This window comes from Schistocerca gregaria, chromosome 1 (genome assembly GCF_023897955.1).
Source record: "Schistocerca gregaria isolate iqSchGreg1 chromosome 1, iqSchGreg1.2, whole genome shotgun sequence".
Taxonomy (NCBI): Eukaryota; Metazoa; Arthropoda; class Insecta; order Orthoptera; family Acrididae; genus Schistocerca; species Schistocerca gregaria.
In genome coordinates, this window is record NC_064920.1 from 631,065,602 (window position 1) to 631,086,736 (window position 21,135).

The 21,135-nt window shown below is 43.7% G+C and overlaps 1 protein-coding gene and 1 pseudogene across 1 annotated transcript in view; one reads left to right on the top strand and one right to left on the bottom strand.

The window, feature by feature from the left end:
• Nucleotides 1-21,135, bottom strand: part of LOC126360029 (chitotriosidase-1-like) — a 62,883-nt gene that overhangs the window by 26,537 nt on the left and 15,211 nt on the right. Inside the window, exons 3-4 of the mRNA XM_050007675.1 lie at nt 8,214-8,473; nt 4,265-4,382 (exon numbers count right to left, since the gene is read on the bottom strand). Coding sequence (XP_049863632.1) covers nt 4,265-4,382; nt 8,214-8,473 — 378 coding nt within the window. The remainder of the gene's footprint in view (nt 1-4,264; nt 4,383-8,213; nt 8,474-21,135) is intronic.
• Nucleotides 3,018-3,134, top strand: LOC126291302 (5S ribosomal RNA; annotated as a pseudogene).

The following is a 21,135-nucleotide window of genomic DNA, read 5'->3' on the forward strand; positions in this document are numbered from 1 at the left end:
CTTTGGTTTTGTGACGAACGTAGATGTATCAGAAGCTTTCCTAGTATATTACGAAAACACAGTGATCAGCCAGTACCGACTTATTATCGAAATAAACCCGTCCAGGCGGTAGCAGCGTTACCTGACGAGGAATGACTGCTAGTCAGACACACGCACGGTGCAAGTAGGGTCAGGAAGCGTGCTGTCCGTGTGTAGAACGGGGAAGACGAGCGATCTATCTGATTTTGACTGAGGGAAGATTGTGATGGCCCAGCTTTGTAATTTGTAGCGACATAGAAGTCGCAACCCTGTAAAGGTGTAGCGAAAGGCGGGAAGACCTCCAGAGGATCGATCCGTAGTGCAGGAACTGACAACTGACTCTCAATATAAACAAATTTAGCTAATTGCTCTTGGACGGGAAGACCTGTTATTGAATTATTAAGCTATTCCAGAACAAGCATTGGATGCGGTCACGGCAATTGAATATGTGGAGTTTGCGTACAAAGCGGTTTAAAGTGGACCGACCACATATGACTAGTCTAAGGAAAGGCACAGGCTGGATCCAGAGTCATTGGGAGGATCCATAGAACGTTTAGCCCATCCGTGAAGGTGGTGGGTTGCAAATCCTTGTTCGACCGATAACTGAATATTGATTGTCAGTCTGGAACCTGTACCAGAAAAAAACTGATAGAGGAAATCGAGAAGATTAAATGAAGAACAGCGCGGTTTCCCACAGTTTCGTATAGCACGTGCGAAAGCATAACGGAGATGCTCGTCTAACTGTAGAGGTAGACGTTACAACAGAGACGTTGTTCATCACTGTGTGGCTTACTACTTCAATTCCCTGAACGATCTTTCCCAGAAGAGTCAGCTACACGGTCCAGTCACATCAATGCGAGCACTCGTCAAAATCCTGAGTATCACCTTTTGCAGCGTGGATGTGCAGCATGGGAACCAGTGAGGTTTTAGAAGGTGCCGACAGGGATGTGGAACTATGTCGACTCCATTGCTGTGGTCAGATTTCTCTGTTGAGGATCCATGGTGCGAACTGCCCAACCGAGTTGGTCCCAAAGTCTCTATCTACATTTACATCTACATCTACACTCCTCAAGCCACTTGACGGTGTGTGGCGGAGTGTACTTTGAGTACCTCTATCGGTTCGTCCTCCTATTCCAGTCTCGTATTGTTCGTGGAAAGAAAGATTGTCGGTATGCCTCTTTGTGGGCTCTAATCTCTGTGATTTTATCCTCATGGTCTCTTCCCGAGATACACGTAGGAGGGAGCAATATACTGCTTGACTCCTCCGTGAAGGGATGTTCTCGAAACTTCAACAAAAGACCGTACCGAGCTACTGAGCGTCTCTTCTACAGAGTCTTCCAATGGAGTTTATCTATCATCTCCGTAACGCTTTCGCGATTGCTAAATGATCCTTTAACGAAGCGCGCTGCTCTCCGTTAGATCTTCCCTCTCTCTTCTATCAACCCTATCTGGGACGGATCCCGCACTGGTGAACAATATTCAAGCAGTGGGCGAACAAGTGTGCTGTAAACTACTTCCTTTGTTTTCGGATTGCATTTCCTTAGGATTCTTCCAATGAATCTCAGTCTGGCATCTGCTTTACCGACGATCCACTTTATATGATCATTCCATTTTAAATCACTCCTAATGCCTACTCCCAGATAATTTATGAAATTAACTGCTTCCAGTTGCTGACCTGCTATACTGTAGCTAAATGATAAGGGATATTTCTTTCTATGTATTCGCAGCACATTACACTTGTCTACATTGAATTTCAGTTGCCATTCCCTGCACCATGCGTCAATTCGTTGCAGATCCTGCTGCATTTCAGTACAATTTTCCATCGTTACAGCCTCTCGATATACCACAGCATCATCCGCAAAAAGCCTCAGTGAACTTCCAGTGTCATCCAAACGGTCATTTATGTATATTGTGAACAGCAACGGTCCCACGACACTCCCCTGCGGCACACCTGAAATCACTCTCACTTCGGAAGACTCCTCTCCATTGTGAATGACATGCTGCGTTCTGTTATCTAGGAACTCCTCAATCCAATCACACAATTGGTCTGATAGTCCATATGCTCTTATTTTGTTCATTAAACGACTGTGGGGAACTGTATCGAACGCCTTGCGGAAGGCTACAAACACGGTATCTACCTGGGAACCCGTGTCTATGGCCTTCTGAGTCTCTATCGCGTTTTATCCGGAGGGTCTGGTGCATAGTGGATTGCGCAAAACTCATGCTGGTGCTCTTCGAAGAACGCACGTACACTGAAAGCCGTGTGACACCTTGCAATGTCCTGCTGCTAGACGCCATCGTGCCGAGGAGAAACAAACTGCTTGTAGGAGTGGACATGGTCCCCAAGGATAGATGAGTATTTGTTTTGACCCAGTGTGGCTTCCAAAATGACATGATCACCCAGGGAATGCCAAGAAAACATTCCCCAGACCATAACGCTCAGACGATTGTTGCTTTCAGACGTTCTACGTCGTGCAAACGGCCATCTGGCCGATGTAGCATAAAATGTGGTTCACCTGGAAAGGCAGCCTGTCGCGCCACTCAGTGGACGTCCAACTGTGGCACTGGAGTGCCTTCGTCGCCGATAAACAGCAGTCAGCAATGGTGCTTGAACCACGCGCCTGCTGCGGAAGGCTAAACTGTCGTTGAGGAGGCGCTGTTGGTAGCCTTTGGTGTATCTGGGTGTCCAGTTGCTCAACAGCTGCACGTCTCTTCACCTGTACTTATTCCCGCAACTGTTTTCCATCCATGTCATCTATAGTCCGTGGTGCACCACAGTTGTCTCGACGCTGGTTTTGGGTAGTTCCATTTTGCCATGCATAGTATACTTTAACTGCGGCGGCCCACCAACAGTTCACAAACTTAACCCTTTTTGAAATGCTTCTATCCTTGGCCCAAAAGCCAATGAACATGCCCTTTTGGACGTCAGATAAATAATCGCCCCGTTTCCGCATTACAACAACGTCTGCACAGTTTTTCGTGTCCCCAAAACACGCTTTGGCAACGGCCTTGCCACAGTGGATACACCGGTTCCCATGAGATCACCGAAGTTAAGCGCTGTCGGGCGTGGCCGGCACTTGGATGGGTGACCATCCAGCCGCCATGCACTGTTGCCATTTTTCGGGGGCACTCAGCCTCGTGATGCCAAGTGAGGAGCTACTCGACCGAATAGTAGCGGCTCCGTTCAAAGAAATCCATCATAACGACCAGGAGAGCGGTGTGCTGACCACACGCCCCTCCTATCCGCATTCTCAGTGAGGATGACACGGCGGTCGGATGGTCCTGATGGGGCACTTTATATACCCTCAGCTGGTAATGATGCCGTCTGCTGTCCGAGAGTGGTTATTGCAGGTTGACATTAAACGGAGGTGTCCGCCGTGATAGCTGAGTGGTCAGTGTGACGGACTGCCGTCCTACGCGCCCGGGTTCCATTCCCGGCTGGGTCGGAGATTTGCTCTGCTCAGGGACTGGGTGTTGTGTTGTCTTCATCATCATTTCACTCCCATCCGGCGCTCAGGTCGCCCAATGTGGCGTCGAATGTAGTAAGACCTCCACCAAGGCGGCCGGATCTGCCTCGTAAGGGGCCTCCCGGCCAATGACGCCAAACGCTCATTTCCATTCCATGAAACATAGGTTTGGGTCGCGTTAATGTCTCTGGACCTTTCATTTTGGTGAAACTTTCTGGCAGATTAAAACTGTATGCCGGACTGAGACTCGAACTCGGGACCTTTGCCTTCAGCGGGCAAGTGCTCTACCAACTGAGCTACCGAAGCACGACTCACGCCCCGTCCTCACAGCTTTTTCCTTTTGCCAATACCTCGTCTCCTACCTTCCAATACAATATGTTGCTTCCCTCTATGTGTATCTCGCTGAAAGACCACGAAGATAAAGTTAGAGAATTCAAACTCACACTAGAAGTGTAGAGTTCACAATTAGGAGAGTCCTGGCGTTACTAACCAGAGTAGCGTTCTGGAACTGACTGGTTTCGAATAATGACTGATTTCATGAATTATATCGAGAAAGCACTTAGACGCAAATTTCCCTGTCTAAATGAACAATGAATATCTGGAAGTAATTTGTCGGGAGCTTCAGTCTGAATGTGAGACGATAGACATGCCAGTGAAATATGCCACAAAGTTTGCTATTGGTGTATGAAATATATAAAGTGTGTTCCCGAAACCCAGCACAGCGCAGTTGAGAAGCAATGAACTGAATTTTGCGGGCTAAGCTGTAGCGTTGCGCTTACCACGTTCAGGTAGCTGGTGACGTTGAGCCGTGGCCACAGGGGAGCCATATTGGCCGTTAGCCTGTCGGTCGACGCTGTAGCGTAGTCGTAGGACATGAGGTTCACCCAGTCCACGTATCTGAAGCAGAACAGCGGGTGTTGGCACCTTCATTAGCCTGAAACTCATTTTCACATCATCTATTCTAAGACATTTACTCAATTCATTTAGCATTTTTACCATGCATTAATGATGAACAATCGCCCTCAACCCGTGATTTGGGAATTTTGTTTTCGTTTAATGCTAAGCTCTTGTGTTCCTGTTTCATTCAATTCCACCTGAACAACATTACTGCTTGGCATAGCCAGCGGTTATTCTAGTCGTCCTTGTAGGAAACCAGGCAATAAGTGAGGGAAAAACCACCCGAGGTCTTTGCTGCAGTGTCCTCCCCCGAACACTCTGTCTCATCCACCTACAGTGAGTCATAAAAGTATTAGGCCACTAGAGTTATGTTTTATTTTTACTTCATAATATAGAGGCATTACATATTATAGGAGCAGTCTCAGCATGAAATGGTACGTGACTATGTAATAAATAACAGAAAAGCATTTTCTTATTTGCAAACTTAACTCAAACAACATAAACAACTATACATAAAGAAACATGCCCACTATCACAGTTACAAAAGTTTTCGTGCGACAAGTATAAGAATAACAACCTTGTACATTTTAATACCTTGTATGCAGTTCTTTTTGCTTAATCACTTGTTCCAAGCGTTTAGGCATGCCGTGAACGAGCTTACGCGTATAATCAGAGCTTATTTGTCGCCTTTCTTCCAGTATTCGTTCCTTTAAACCTTGTTTTGATGTCACTGGCGTTTGTCGTACTTTTCGGTTCAATTCACTCCAAAGATTTTCTATTGGGTTCAAGTCTAGACTCTGAGGAGGGATATCCAAAACTTTAGGACAATTATTCAGCTTCCATAGTCTCACAATATCCGCGTTATGCTTCAGATCATTGTTTGATACAATTTGAACGTTCTCGAAAGCCCGAAACTTGTAGCACTTTGCGGTAAGTTCTCTTTTAGGTTGTTCAGATACTTATGCTTGTCCATTGTACCTTCAATGAATGCCAATTCGCCTACCCCAGATGACGACATGGAACAGCAAATATGACATCTCCACCACCGTGTTTAAATGTGGGTTGCAGATACTTCTTTTGAAATACTTCACGTCGTTTTCTCCAAGTCACTGGCCTTCCGTTTGAGGATAACACCTGCACTTGACATTCATCGACAAAAATTACTTGGTCCCACCAACTGACACTTTTATTTACGTGCTGCTTCGCAAAGTCCAGTAGTTTCTTTCTACTCCTCTTATTTATCGTAGGCTTCTTCCTGCTTACTCGACCATTGTACCCCTCTCGTCTGATAATTCATCGGACTGTTTCAGGGTGCGCGCCCTTCCCATATTCCTGCTGCACTGCGGCAGCAATTTTCGTTGCCGGCAATCTTGGATTTGTTTTAATTTTTCTAATTACTCCGGTTTCCCCTTTTCTACTCAGCTTCTTTGATCGCCCTGTTTTTGGCTTGTCTTCAACTCTATCTCCTCTTTTGAATCTGCGTATAATGTCACCTACAGTACTTTTCAAATGGGTGTGAAATCTTATGGGACTTAACTGCTAAGGTCATCAGTCCCTAAGCTTACACACTACTTTACCTAAATTATCCTAAGGACAAACACACACACTCATGTCCGAAGGAGGAGTCGAACCTCCATCGGGACCAACCGCACAGTCCATGACTGCAGCGCCTTAGACCGCTCGGCTAATCAAATGGCTCTGAGCACTATGGGACTTAACATCTGTGGTCATCAGTCCCCTAGAACTTAGAACTACTTAAACCTAACTACAATACTTTCAGCATCTCGCGGCCCTGTCAGCAACTGTCTAAATATTAAATTCAAAATTAACAGCCTCAGTTGCGGAGTTACCTAGATTTACCTAGGTTTCAATTGGGATAACCTAACCTTCTTCAGAATTACACTTACTAATGTTTGTCCATAATGGACATTGTCAAACTAAAATTACAAATACACCAAGTGTCGTCATATTTTAAAAACTTAACTGTAGCTGCCTCAGCCCCACTTCCCGACCGCGATGCGGCAGCCACGAGTGCTGTACTGGAACTGACAGTAACATCATGAGGCCCGTCTAAGCGGACGCATTACCTCGCGCCTGCGCATAAACTGTGTGATGTGTACTTTTTGGGGCAAGACGCAACCTAGCTCTTAAACTAGAATTTACCAAAAATGAAATAAAATAAAGGTGCAAGTGAGGAAAAGGGCGTATATATTAACCCGTGCAGAACGTATTTGGAACTACTGTCTTAATATTTATTGATTATTCTTTGATCCTGATATGAAAAGGACATCACGTGTTTACAATGTGTGACCAGTCTAGGACAATATTGTGCTTAAGCACGAAGTTTAATCACCTAATAAGAACATGGGTGTGGGAAGGACATTAAAATGCCAACATCGTCATTATTATGCCTAGGTGCATAATTTTTAAGACGTAAAGGTTAAGCATTTGCTTATCTATAGTTACAACGCATGAACATCCTATTGATTTAGCACACAAATGGTACTGAATGAACTTATCAACAGTCTACATCTAATCTGTAACAGCCGGAAACACTGGCCATATAAAATAGCCAATATTCAAGATTAGTATACTTGACCTGATGGGCCAGAAACAAGCCAAAACAAACTTATGTACGTGCCAGATTGAGCTTCATGAAGTTATGGTTATAAGTTACAGAAGAGACTAAAGTAGGGGAAAATATGGCGGCAATGGGGCACTATTCCCGCTGTCATGTCCTAAATTTAATGGCAGTGGTCACCAGGCCTGAATTATGATGGCATTAATCCACACGCAGGCTTTTATAATACGTGTGTGGATTACCTTCATGGTTTTGGATGGATTGATCTTGGGAAGCCATTGGTTAAACCAGGAGGTAAACTGATTGAGGTGGATTTGGAGGGATCAATGGAATTTTTAGAGTTCGTGGTGGAGGGCGAGGAAAGTGGTGTTATCAGTATAATGAAGGATGTGGACTACTAGAGGTGATTTGGGTGTATCAGTAGTGTAGATGAGATAAGGAGAGGGGAAATGACGGAGCCCTGGGGTACATCTGCAGTGAGCTGGAAGGTATGGGAGTGGGTACCGTTAATAGTGACAAAGAGTGGGCGATTAGATTGAAAGGGTGCTGTAAGGCAGAGAGAGTTAATTGGAAGTGCGTACATGTGGAGTTTGGTAAAGAGACTGGAATGCGATACACAATCATATGCGTTCTCCAGGTCGAGGGAGGCGAAAATGTGGATTTTTGGGTGTTGAACTTTCGGGATACAAGTTGAGTGAAGTACAGGAGTTGCTCATCAAAGGAAAAAAGAGGGACTGAAGCCATAATGCTTAACAGGAAGTAGTGTTGGTTCAGGTGGTGATGGATACATCGGGAGTGGTTGGACCTTACTAACACTGAGGTGAGGCTCACAGTGTGGTAATAGGATATATCGGTAGGGGGTTAGTGAAGTTCGAGAAAATGTCGGAGTTTTGTGGTTTTATACAGTTTAGAATAGTAACCAGTGAGAGGATCGTGTTGTCAAGCTTGCAAGAGTGAAAAGAAAGGAGGGCGGCCGTGACCAGAGGAGGTGTTGCGTTTTTTTTTGTGTGTGTGAACTGCTTGCTCCATGTCGTGTGCTGTGATAGGTGTATTTAATTCTGTTTGTTGTATGTTGTCCGAGCAGTGGAAGCCCGGAGCCAGGAGTCGGATAGTGGTATCTGCTCGACGGCTTGACTGTAGCGATCAATTTCAAATGGATCTAGGTTGCAGAATTGAAGCGACTTGCCCATGCTAGAGTGAGGAGCGGCACCAAACCAGCCTTAGAACTTAAAAACCACATCAGCACTCACGGGATGAGGGAGGGCACGTCGTAGGAAGTTTCTGTCATGCCGTGGAGGGCGCCAACTGCGATGCCGAAGGAGAGCCCAGCGTCGGCGAGGCGCTGGTGCAGCTCCTGGCACAGTAGTACGAAGTTCTCCCGGTCCGCGGCGCTGCCGCCGCGCTGCCCCGGGTACTGCCAGTCCAGCTGCAAGCCCTTGAAGCCGTACTGCTGCAGGAACGAGACCGCGTTCGTCGCGAACGCGCTGCGCGACGTTGCCGTGGACGCCATCTGTATAGGGTCACAAAGAGGAGGCTTCTTTCAGTCAATACTCTCTCGTCTCCTCCCATCCTCAACCTTTTCCTGCCTGGCTCAAAGTTTTCCATTATGAATATCTACCACTTTCGCCTCGCTTTCCGTATCAAATTAGCCTCTCTGGCCCACATTGTGCACCTGATGAGAAAGCTGTCTTCATCCACCTCTCGAACATCTTTGCTAGTCTGAGAAAGAGGTAGGAAACCATAGCGAACAATAAGGAAAGAAGACCAAGAAAGAAATGCTCGGATTAAAAATGGTGTAAGACAAGGATACCGGCTTTTTACCCTAGTGTTTAATCTTTGCTTTAAGGAAGCAATGGTGGATGTAAAAGAAAGGTTTAAGAGCGGGATTAAAATTTATCATGAAAGGATTCACTAGTGCCATTGCTACATTCAGTGAAAGTGAGAAAGTTGAATGGAATGAACAGTATAATAAGCACAGAATATGGATCGGTAGTAGAACAGACAAAAGTGATGACGAGTAACTAAAATGAGATAACGATCTACACCTGCATCTACATCTACTTACATACTCCGCAAGCCACCATATGGTGCGTGGCGTAGGGTACCCTGCACCACTACTAGTCTTTTCCTCGCCTGTTCCGCTCGCAGGTAGAGGGAAAAACGAATGCCCATATGCCTCTTTACGTGCCCTAATCCCTCTAAACTTGTCTTCGTGCGAAATATACGGCAATACAATCGTTCTGCAGTCAGCCTCAAATGTCTGTGTTCCTCGAAAAGAACACCGCCTTTCATGCAGTGATTCCCATTTGAGTTCCTGAAGCACATCCACAATACTTGAACCTTCTTCGACACTGCCGGTAACAAATCTAGCAGCCCGCCGCTGAATTGCTTCAATCTCTTTCTTTAATCCGACCCGGTGTGAATCCCATACACTTTAACAGTACTCAACAACGGGTCGCACAAGTGTTCTGTATGCGGTATCCTATACAGGTGAACCACACTTCCAAAAAATCTCCCGATAAACAGAAGTCGACCATTCGTCTTGCCTACTGTAATCCTTATACGCTCATTCCATTCCATGTTGCTTTGAAACGTTATGCCCAAATATTCAAACGACTTGACTGTGTCTTGCAGCACACTACTAATGACTACGGGTTTGTATTTTCTACTCATCATTTCCATAACTTACATTTTTCTGCACTTAGATCTAGCTGTCATTCATGACATCAACTAGACATTTTGTCTAGGTCATCTTGTGGCCTCCTATTGTCACTCAACGACGACAGCTTCACGTACACCGCAGCATCATTACCAAACAGCCGCAGACTGCTGCTTTCCGTGTCCGCAAGGCAATTTATGTACACTTCCCTTAGGCTCTCCTGACCATACCCTTGTCGCTGATGAACCCTAACCATCGAGGACAACATACTGGGCTCTATTACTTACGAAGACTTCTAGCCACTCATGTATCCTGGAACCTATACTTGTGCTTTCGTTAACAGTCGACTGTGTAGCACCTTGTCATAACCTTTATGAAATCTAGGAATATGGAATACGCATTTTGCCCTTCATTCATGATTCTGAGAATATCGTGTGAGAAAAGGGCAAGCTGAGTTCGCACCAGCGATGCGTACTAAAACCAAGTCGATTTGTTGACAGAAGCTTTTCCCTCTCAAGGAAATTTATTGTATTGGAACTGAGAATATGTTCAAGGATTCTGGAGCAAACCGATGTTGAAGATATCGGTCAATTTTGTAAGCCGACTCTTTCATCCTGCCGGCCGCGGTGGTCTCGCGGTTCTAGGCGCGCAGTCCGGAACCGTGAGACTGCTGTGGTCGCAGGTTCGAATCCTGCCTCGGGCATGGATGTGTATGATGTCCTTAGGTTAGTTAGGTTTAATTAGTTCTAAGTTCTAGGGGACTAATGACCATAGCAGTTGAGTCCCATAGTGCTCAGAGCCATTTGGACCATTTTTTTTCCTTTCATCCTCCTTGTATACAGGTGTCACCTACGCCTGTCCCAGTCGCTTGGGACTTGGCGCCGGGCGAGAGATCCGCGATAAATGTTAAGTTAAGTAAGGGGACAATGCCGCACACTAGTCTTTGTAAAACTGAACTGGAATTCCATCAGGATCCGACGACTTATTCGCTTTCAACTTTTTCATTTGTTTCTATACGCCAGAGATGCCAATTACTATGTTTTCCATGAGAGTGTCAGTACCATATGTTTGTACAATTCTTATGCGTGAACGATTTCTTAAATGCGAAATTCAGAACTTTGGCTCTCGTTCCGCTATCTTCGACTGCCACACCAGCATGGTCAACGAGTGACCGGATAGAAGCCTTAGACCCACTTAGCGATTTTTCATGGGACCATATAAACTTAATACTGAAACTGGGGACCACGACGTAAAGGAAACGAAAGAATTCTGCTATTGCGGAAACAGAATTGCGCTTTAAAGACAAATCAAGGAAGACATAAAAATAGACTGGTCGAAAGGAATGCACTAGTATCTAGCACTGGCCTTACTTTGAGAAACGTATTTCGGAGAACGAACGGTCGGAGTAAAGCACTCTATGGAAGTAATAATCGACTGTGATAATACTGAAAGAAAGGGAATGTAAGCGTTTGAGAAGTGGTGTTACAGAAGGATATTGGAAATTAGGTGGACTGATAAGGTAAGACATGAAGACGTTCTCGGCAGAAGTTACGCAGAAAGAAATAAGAGAAAAACGCTAACAAGAAGTAGGGATAGAATGATAAGACATCAGGAAATAGTACTAGAGTGAGCTGTAGAGCGTAAAAACTGTAGGAGAACACTGAGTTTGGAATCTGTCCAGCAAGTAACTGGCGATGTTGTGTGTAAGTACTACTCTGAGACCAAGAGGTTGACAGAGGAGATGAAGTCAATGGTCAGCTTCTGATATCACCGACATCAAACTTTCAGTGGCCCACATACACTGAAGCGCCAAAGAAACTGGTATAGGCATGCGTATCCAGATACAGAGATAATTAAACAGGCAGAATACGACGCTGCGGTCGGCAACGCCTATATAAGACAAGTGGTTGGAGCAGTTGTTAGATCGGTTACTACTGCTACAATTGCGGGGTATTAAGATTTAAATGAGTTTAAAAGTGGTGTTATAGTCGGCGCACGAGCGATGGGACACAGAATCTCTGAGGTAGCGATGAAGTGTGGACTTTTCCGGAGGACCATTTCACGAGTCTATGGTGAATATCAGGAATCCGGTAAAAAAATCAAATCTCCGGCATCGCTGCGGCTGGAAAAAGATTCTGCAAGAATGGGACCAACGACGACCGAAGAGAATCGTTCAAATTGACAGAAGTGCAACCCTTCCGCAAATTGCTGCAGATTTCAATGCTGGGCCATCAATAAGTGTCAGCGTGCAAACCATCATCGATAGGGGCTTCCGGAGCCGAAGGCCCACTCGTGTACCCTCGATGACTATTGATGACTGGAACCATGTTGCATGTTCGGACGAGTCTCGTTTAAAATTGTATCGAGCGGATGGACCTGTACGGGTATGGAGACAGCCTCACGAATCCATGGACTCTGCATATCAGCAGGATACTGTTCAAGTTGGTAGAGGCTCTATAATGGTGTCAGGCGTGTGCAGTTGGAGTGATATGGGACCCCTGATACGTCTAGATACGACTCTGACCGGTGACAGGTACGTAAACATCCTGTCTGATCACCTGCATCCATTCATGTCCATTGTGCATTCCGACGGACTTGGGAAATTCCAGCAGGACAATGCGATACCCCACAAGTCCAGAATTTGCTACAGAGTGGCTCCAGGAACTCTCTTCTGAGTTTACCCTTTCTGCCTTTTTTGATCTGAAGTCTATCAAAGATTTTTAACATTCTGATTCTAATACCGGATCCCTATCTTTTCCCTGTTGACTCCCGTTTCTTCTTCCGTCACGTTGTCACACAAGTCCTCCCACTCACAGAGGCCTTCGCTGTACTCTTACCCTTCTCTCCTCTGCATTTAACACTGGAATTCCCTTTGCACTGTTAACAATACCGCACACGCTTTTAATTTCACCGGAGGTTGTTTTGACTTCTCTGTATGCTGAGCCAGTCCTTCCGACAATCATTTGTCTTTCGATTTCGCCTCATTTTTCATGCTGCCATCGTCTTAGCTTCTCCGCCCTTCCTATTTATTTGGTTCCTACGTGACTTGTATATCTCTATTCCTGAATTTCCCCGAACGTTTACGTACTTCCTTCTTTCGTTGATCAGCTGAAGTAATTCTTCTGTTACCCATGGTTTCTTCGCAGTTACCTTCTTCGTGCCTAAGTTTTTTTTCCAGCTTCTATAATTGCCTTATTAGATACGTCCATTGCTCTTCAACTGAACGGCCTACTGAGCTATTCATTGCAGCAGCATCTATAGTCTCAATGAGCTTCAAGAGCGTCTCTTCATACCTTAGCACTTCCGTATTTTACTTCTTTGCGCATTGATTCCTCCTGACTTGTTCAAAATGTCTCTGAGCACTATGGGACTTAACTTCTGAGTTGATCAGTCCCCTAGAACTTAGAACTACTTCAACCTAACTAACCTAAGAACATCACACACTCATGTCCGAGACAGGATTCGAACCTGCGACCGTAGCGATCGCGCAGTTCCAGACTGTAGCGCCTAGAACCGCTCGGCCACCCTCCTGACTTGTGTCTTGATACTCAAATAATTTCTCTATCTCTTAGTCTTCTGCTTGCGATGTTGGCATGTATATCTGTGCTATTATTGTCGGTGTTCGTTTGCTGTTGTTTCTGGTAATAACAGGCCTATTACTGAACTGTTCACAGTAACTGACTCTCTACCCTACCTTCTCATTCATAATGAAAGCTATTTCCGTTAAGTTATTTTCTGCTGCTGTTAATATTGCCTATGCTTGTGTGACCAAGAATCATTGTCTACATTCCATTTCACTTCGCTGACCCGCACTATGTCTATGTTGAGTCTAAGCATTTCAGTTTTCAGATTTTATAGTTTCTCTACCTCGTTCAAACTCCTGACACTCCGTGCGGCGATTCGTAGAACGCTACACTTTTACTGGTTACTCAATCTCTTTCTCGTGGTCGTCTCCTCCTTGGCAGCCCCCTACCGGAATCTTTTGCTAATGGAGAAATCATCATGACACTTTTTTAAATTACAGGCCACATATCCGGTGGATACACATTATGTGTCTTTAATGTAGTGCTTTCCACTGCCTTCTGCATCCTAATACTGCTTATCATTGCTGATTCTTCCACTTTGTACGGTTAGTTTCCCACCCCAAGGGCAAGGGACTACTTTGAACTTCTGTTTGCCGCTCTGCCCTCTTTGACAAGGCGGTTGGCAGAACGAGGGTGGCATCTTATCCCTTGCCACCAATGCTGATGATTTTTATTCAGAATTTAAGCAGTGGCGAGGCTGGAACCCGAGACCCGGGACATTTTGATTGCTAGTCAATGAAGCTACCCCTAGACCTAGAGTAGTGATATGTGCCAGGGAAAAGGAATCCCAATACCGACTGGGAATGAAACCTTAGTGCTTCAGATTTAGAGACCAGCACTAAACCACTCGCCACACCGTTTGCATCTACAATGATGAGTATGAGCGGAGCAAAGACGACGAATCATATTAACGACGCAGGCAGCAAATACATAAGCGCCTTTGACAAAGGGCAGATTGCTGTGGTTCCGCGCCTGGGAACAGGCATTCCGGGAACTACGAAGTTGTTTGGTTGTTCGCGTGCTGCGGTCGTGAGTGCCTATGGGTTATGACTGCAGGACGGCGAAATCATAAGTTGTTGGTCGTCCACTCACGGAACATGAAAATCACACGCTCGTCATCTCTGTAAAGTTTTTCGCAGCTCGCCGTTCAGAGCACATTGTTGAAAAAGGGACTCTGCAGGAGACGTGTTTCCATGCAAACCGAACGTCGCCCTAAGTACAATTATCGTAACGTCTAGCTGGCGGCAACCGTGTCCGTGGTCCACGAGGAAAGGGTCACGCCGGAACTAGTAAACCTCTCCTAACTGGGTTTTCCTTTGCCTTTTATTGTATGCTTCCTTCTTCGCCCCATCGTTTTTCCGTTTTAAATGGACCACTTCCCTGACTCTTGGACCGCCGCCTTATGCGACCTGTTGTATTTTATTGCCGGAAGCATACCCTATACATTCGACATATTGTTTAAATAACATGTTCTGTATACTCTGAGAAAACAGAAGTGCATTTAGCTGAGGAATTTGAAGATATATAAATTGTGAACATATCCAATTTATGTATGCGTTATTACTGCTGTTTCGGCATCAAGAACCTAGTTACCTACATCTGCGACACTTCGTGCTTTGGCTGTGTTTAAGATTTTATATTATCTCCCTGCACGTCTTTTATCAGACACTGCCTGTGTTATCCAGAAGGTTCACGAAATCTATGCAATGGAACTGATTACAAGTCAAAACACTCTTGCCCACGAAAAGATAACGAGTAAAGCTCAAAGATCGCTTCCTGTGAGTATGAAAGTTGTAGATGCTGATACAAGGTTTTTATCTGACATGTCATACACTTCAGAAAAGTTGTTTGTTTGTCACTCGAAATCTGTCAGGGACTTTTTGAGAGATACGTTGTGAAAACAGCTCTACACACTGTGGGAAGTAATAAACCTTGTTCACAACTTGTGCAACTAAACCCACTTGTCATTTTATTACAAACATCTACTCAAGATAAAGGAAAGAAAAATCTACTGAACTGCATTAAAAATAGAATAATACACTGATAATGATGACAGCCCCTCATGAACCATGGATCTGGCCGTTGATGGGGAGGCTTGCATGCTTAGCGATACGGTTAGCTGTACTGTAGATGCAACCACAATGGACAGGTATCTGTTGAGAGACCACACAGACGTGTGGTTCCTGAAGAGGGGAAGCAGCCTTTTCACTAGTTGTAGGTGCAACAGTCTGGATGACTGGTTCAACTGGCCTTGTAATATCAACCAATACAACATAACTGTGGTGGTACTGCGAACGGCTGAAAGCAAGGGGGGAAAAATGGTTGAAATGGCTCTGAGCACTATGGCACTTAACATCTGAAATCATCTTAGAACTACTTAAACCTAACTAACCTAAGGACATCGCACACAATCATGCCTGAGGCAGGATTCGAACCTGCGACCGTAGCAGCAGCGTGTTTCCGGGCTGAAGCGCCTAGAACCGCTCGGTCACAACGGCTGGTGCAAGGGGAAACTACAGCCGTAATTTTTCCTGAGGGCATGAAGCTTTACTGCATGGTTAAATGATGATGGCGTCCTCTTGGGTAAAATATTCCGGAGGTAAAATAGTCCCCATTCGAATTCCTGGTCGTGGACTACTCATGACGACGTCGTTATCAGGAGAAACAAAACCGGCGTTCTATGGATCGGTGCGTGGAATATCAGATTTATTAATAGGACAGGGAGGTTAGAAAATTTAAACAGAGAAATGAATAGGTCAAAGCTAGATATAGTGGGAATTAGGGAAGTTCGGTGGCAGGAGGAACAGGTCTTCTGGTCAGGTGAATACAGGGTTATAAATACAAATCAAATAGAGATAATGCAGGAGTAGGTTTAATGATGAATAAAAAAAATACGAACGCGGATAAGCTACTACGAACAGCATAGTGAACGCACTATTGTAGCCAAGATAGACACGAACCCCACGCCTACCACAGTAGGGCAAGTTTATATCCCAAGTAGCTCTGCAGATGATGAAAATATTGAAGAAATGTATGATACGATGGAAGAAATTATGCAGGTAGTTAAGTGAGACGAAATTTTATTAGTCATGGGGGACTGGAATTCGATAGGGAAAGGTAGAGAAGGAAACGTAGTAGGTGAATATGAACTGGCGTAAGGAATGAAAGAGGAAGCTGTCTTGTAGAATTTTGCACAGAGCATAACTTAATCATTGCTAACACTTGGTTTAAGAATCATGAAAGAAGGTTTTATACGGGGAAGAAACATGGATACACCGTAAGTTTTCAGATAGATTTTGTAATGGTAAGACAGAGATTTAGGAGACAGGTCTTAAATTGTAAGACATTTTCACGGGCAGATGTGGATTCTGGCCACAATGTGTTGGTTATGAACTGTAGATTAAAACTGAAGAAACTACCAAAATGTAGGCGATGGGACCTAGAAAAACAGAAAGAACCAGAAGTTGTAGAGAGTTTCAGAAGGAGCATTAGGGAACGATTGACAATAACAGGCGAAAGGAAAACAGTGGCAGAAGAATGTGTAGCTTTAAGAGATGAAATAGTGAAGGCAGCAGTGGGTCGAATAGGTAAAAAGACGGGGGCTAGTAGAAATCTTTGGGTAACACAAGAGATACTGAATTTAACTTATGAAAGGAGAAAATATAAAAATGCAGTAAACGAAGCAGGCGAAAAGGAATACAAACGTCTCAAAAATGTGATCGATAGGGAGTGCAAAATGGCTAAGAGGGAATGGCTAGAGAACAAATGTAAGGAAGAAGAAGGGGTAAGATAGATGCCGCCTACAGGAAAGTTAGAGAGACCTTTGGTGAAAAGGGAGCCACCAGTATGAATATCAGGAGCTCATACGGAAAACCAGTCCTAAGCAAAGAAGGGAAAACGGAGAGGTGGAAAGAGTATATAGGGGGTCTGTACAAGAGCGATGTACTCGAGGGCAATGTTATGGAACAGGAAGGGGACGTAGATAAGATGAGATGGGAGATATGATACTGCGCGAAGAATTTGACAGAGCACTGGATGACCTAAGTTGAAATAAACCCCCGGGAGTAAATGACATTCCGTTATAACTACTGATAGCCTTTGGAGAGCCAGCCATGACAAAATTCTTCCATCTGGTGAGCAAGATGTATGAGACAGGACAAATACCCTCAGACTTCAAGAAGAATATAATAATTCCAATTCCAAAGAAAGCAGATTCTGACAGGTGAGAAAATTACCGAACTATCAGTGTAATAAGTCACGGTTGCTAAATACTAACACGAATTCTTCACAGACGATTGGAAAGACTGGTAGAAGCCAACCTCGGGGAAGATCAATCTGGATTCCGTAGAAATGTAGGAACATGCGAGGCAATACTGACCCTACGACGTATCTTAGATTCAGAAAAGGCAAACCTACGGTTAAAGCATTTGTAGACTTAGAGAAAGAGTTTGACAATGTTGACTGGAATACACTCTTTCAAATTCTAAAGGTGATACGGACGAAAGTCTCTTTACAATTGTGTATTGAGCAAGCAGTGAAGGAAGCAAAAGAAAAATATGGAATAGGCATTAAAATCCAGGGAGAAGAAATAAAAACCTTGAGGTTTGCGATGACATTGTAATTCTGTTAGAACAGCAAAGGACTTGGAAGAACAGTTGAACGGAATGGACAGTGTCTTGAAAGGAAGATATAAGGTGAACATCAACAAAAGCAAAACGAGGATAATGGAATGTATTCGAATTAAATCAGGTGATGCTGAGGGAATTATATTAGGAAATGAGACACTTAAAGTAGTAGACGAGTTTTGCTATTTGGGCACCGATATAACTGACGATGGTCGAAGTAGAGGGGATGTAAAATGTAGACTGGTGATGTCAAGGAAAGCATTTCTGAAGAAGAGAAATTTGTTAACATGGCGTATAGATTTAAGGGCCAGGAAGTTTCTTGTGAAAGTATTTGTATGGAGTGTTGCCATTTACGGATGTGAAACATGTACGATAAACAGTGCAGACAAGAAGAGAATAGAAACTTATGAAATGTGGTCCTATAGAAAAATGCTGAAGATTACATCGGTAGATCGCTTAACTAATGGTGAGGTACTGAACAGAATTGGGAAAAGAGGAATTTGTGCCATAACTTGTCTAGAAGAAGGAATCGGTTGGAAGGACACGTTCTGAGGCATCAAGGGGTCACCAATTTAGTACTAGAGGGAAGCGTGGAGTATAAAAATCGTAGAGGTAGACCAAGAGATGAATACACTAAGCCGATTCAGAAGGATGTAGGTTGCAGTAAGTACTGGGAGATGAAGAGGATTGCGCGGAATAGAATAGCATGGAGAACTGCGGACTCTCTTCATTGGTGGTGATAATCGCGTTAGTCACTACTTCCTACTACCACGAACACAGTAGTTATTTGAAAGCTTTTTTAATGGTGTACTTTTGAATCAGAATGTTTTCATTCCTGTTATGCTTGCATAATGTCCGTCTTGGAAAAAAAGGTTTCTTTACTTGGGTAAATTGCGTCAGTCTTTGAAAAACACTAGTGCGGCATTCTACCATACTCACTGTTTTGTGGAATTTAAGGTTATCACCATTCTTAAACTTAGATTTTAGAAGTGAAGTTACTCGAAATAAATGTTTTACTTTACTGACTGAAATATGGGCTTCCTAAGAGGAAATATGATGTTACAGTTTGAAATGTTGATTTTGACGAAAAATATTGTTTTCGGATTTAATGGGAGCATTACACACAAATATTTCTTCCTGATGCCTCGTGCTCAGCTTTCAGCTGATATCTTCAAGATCTGTTGACTCTATTCAGTAACCAACTTCGGAAATTCCATTATTTTAGTACTGTATATGAACTTTAACAATTTAGAATGGTGAACCTGAGATAGTAGCTATTTGTTGAAAATAAAGAATTATTTATCCAAATGAATTTACATCTCTTACGTTGTTTCATTCTAGCTTCAAGTTTGTGAAGAAGTAACCTGAAATTGATATTACCAAAACATAATCCTTGTATTTAAGCTGTCCAGAACGCTTGAAATATTGCCATTGTATAGAACGCAGAAGCTTTTAAAAACTGATTTGATCTGAGAAAATGGGAAATACATTGCTATGAATCTAACATTTTCCTTGTACGCTCTTTGTGAGCTGTGTCTTCTAGCGAACTGGTCAATAGCTGTCACATTGCATGCTGTCGAACTTTAGTTTTTCAATAGCAACATTGTTCGTATGTATTTGCAGGTAGCATTAGCAGCACTGATGGAAATGCATTACGATGCATATACATTCTTACGAGCAATAATATTCCTTTGTCCGACTTTATCATTACCATTAAATACTTTTGAACCACGACGGCAGACTGATGGCCTTTACGTTCTTTAGCAGGTCTGGGTTCGGTTGTCTTCTTTGTTCTGGGTGAGACAATCGAATGCTGTCGCTAAGGCAGGAGTGCTGTATAATTTAGGATAAAATTTCAATTTTCTTAGATATCGGCATTGATTCTGCTCACGAGTGATACAGAAACGTAGTATAGCTTGAGATACGTACATTTTGATGCTTATGGGATGTTATTACTTTTCTCCGTGCTCTGACTCTGGAAATTCTTCTATAATGTGTGGTTACGGGCCCTAAATAAAGATACAATTAAAACAGTGAATAAGTTCCAGGTGTCCAGAAAGAAAATAGCAGTATTTTGCCTGTTTTGTATCCCGGAACAAGATAGAATAGCAGTTCCAATGGGACTGTTGTGTAGTAATGGGGCTCATCCCATTTTCTTACTGTTACAAAAAGCATGTAACTTATTGATGACATGTAGATGAAACATGAATACTGTGCTACAGAGATGGCTACAAAGTCTCTAAATTGTACTGCCCCCATATTACTGTGTTAGTGTTGATGGGTCAGTTCTTCGATATAGTTTTTTATCGGAATATTGCTACAAAAACATTAGGTCACTAACGTGAACGGTAACTTGTCAGTGACCACCACATTTCACAATACAGGCTAAAGTTTTGTGGTATCGAAAACACGACCAAGGTTCAAAGGTTTGTTATCAAGACACATGCACTGTCTATGCTTAATTGGAAATTATCGAGCAAAGGCTGTTGCTCCCATAGAATGGCTAATCAAGGAATTTTCTCTCAGCCAATGATTGCCAAACAATAAATTATAATAATCATCGAAATAAGAAATATATTTGGAAACGTGGAGTTAGGTTTTATGGTCACAAGCAAAGGATGTTGACCGAAAACTTCAGGTGTAATCACCCTCGTGCTGCCAACGACTTCGCAAATAGGGCGGTGGAGCGGACTGCGTTTCAATGCGCCCTGTTGCTCTTCTGTGGGAAACTGCCTCCAAATGCGGAAGAAATATCAATGATAAACAGCATGAGGATGCATAACGCAGTGGAAACCACAGCATTAAAGACACACAATGCATATCCACAGGACATGTGCCCTGTATTTGAATAATTGTCACGATGATCTCTATATTGGCAAAAGATCCGGATTAGTTCCCCATTCCGATCTCTGGAAGAGGACAGTCGAGGAGGAAGTAACCACATATTGAAAAACAACGGAAGGGTAACATTCTACGAGTCGGAGAGTAAAATTCCAGAAGTTTTTTCTTGGTAGGGAAGCTAGAAAATGTGAAAAGAGAAACGAAATAGTTAAGTGTAGATACAGTGGGGATCGGTGAAGTGAAGTAGGAAGAAGAAAAGTAGTCCTGGCCAGACGAGCATAGTGTAATATCAGCAACACCAGAAAATGTTATAAAGAGAATATTATTTGTTACGAACACAGAGGTAGCGCAGGCAGTGAATTATTGCAGGTATTTCTGTGATGGAGTTGTTCTTATCAGAACCAACAGTAAACCATCACCAACATAAACAGTTCAGCTACGCATGCCAACATTGCAAGCAGAA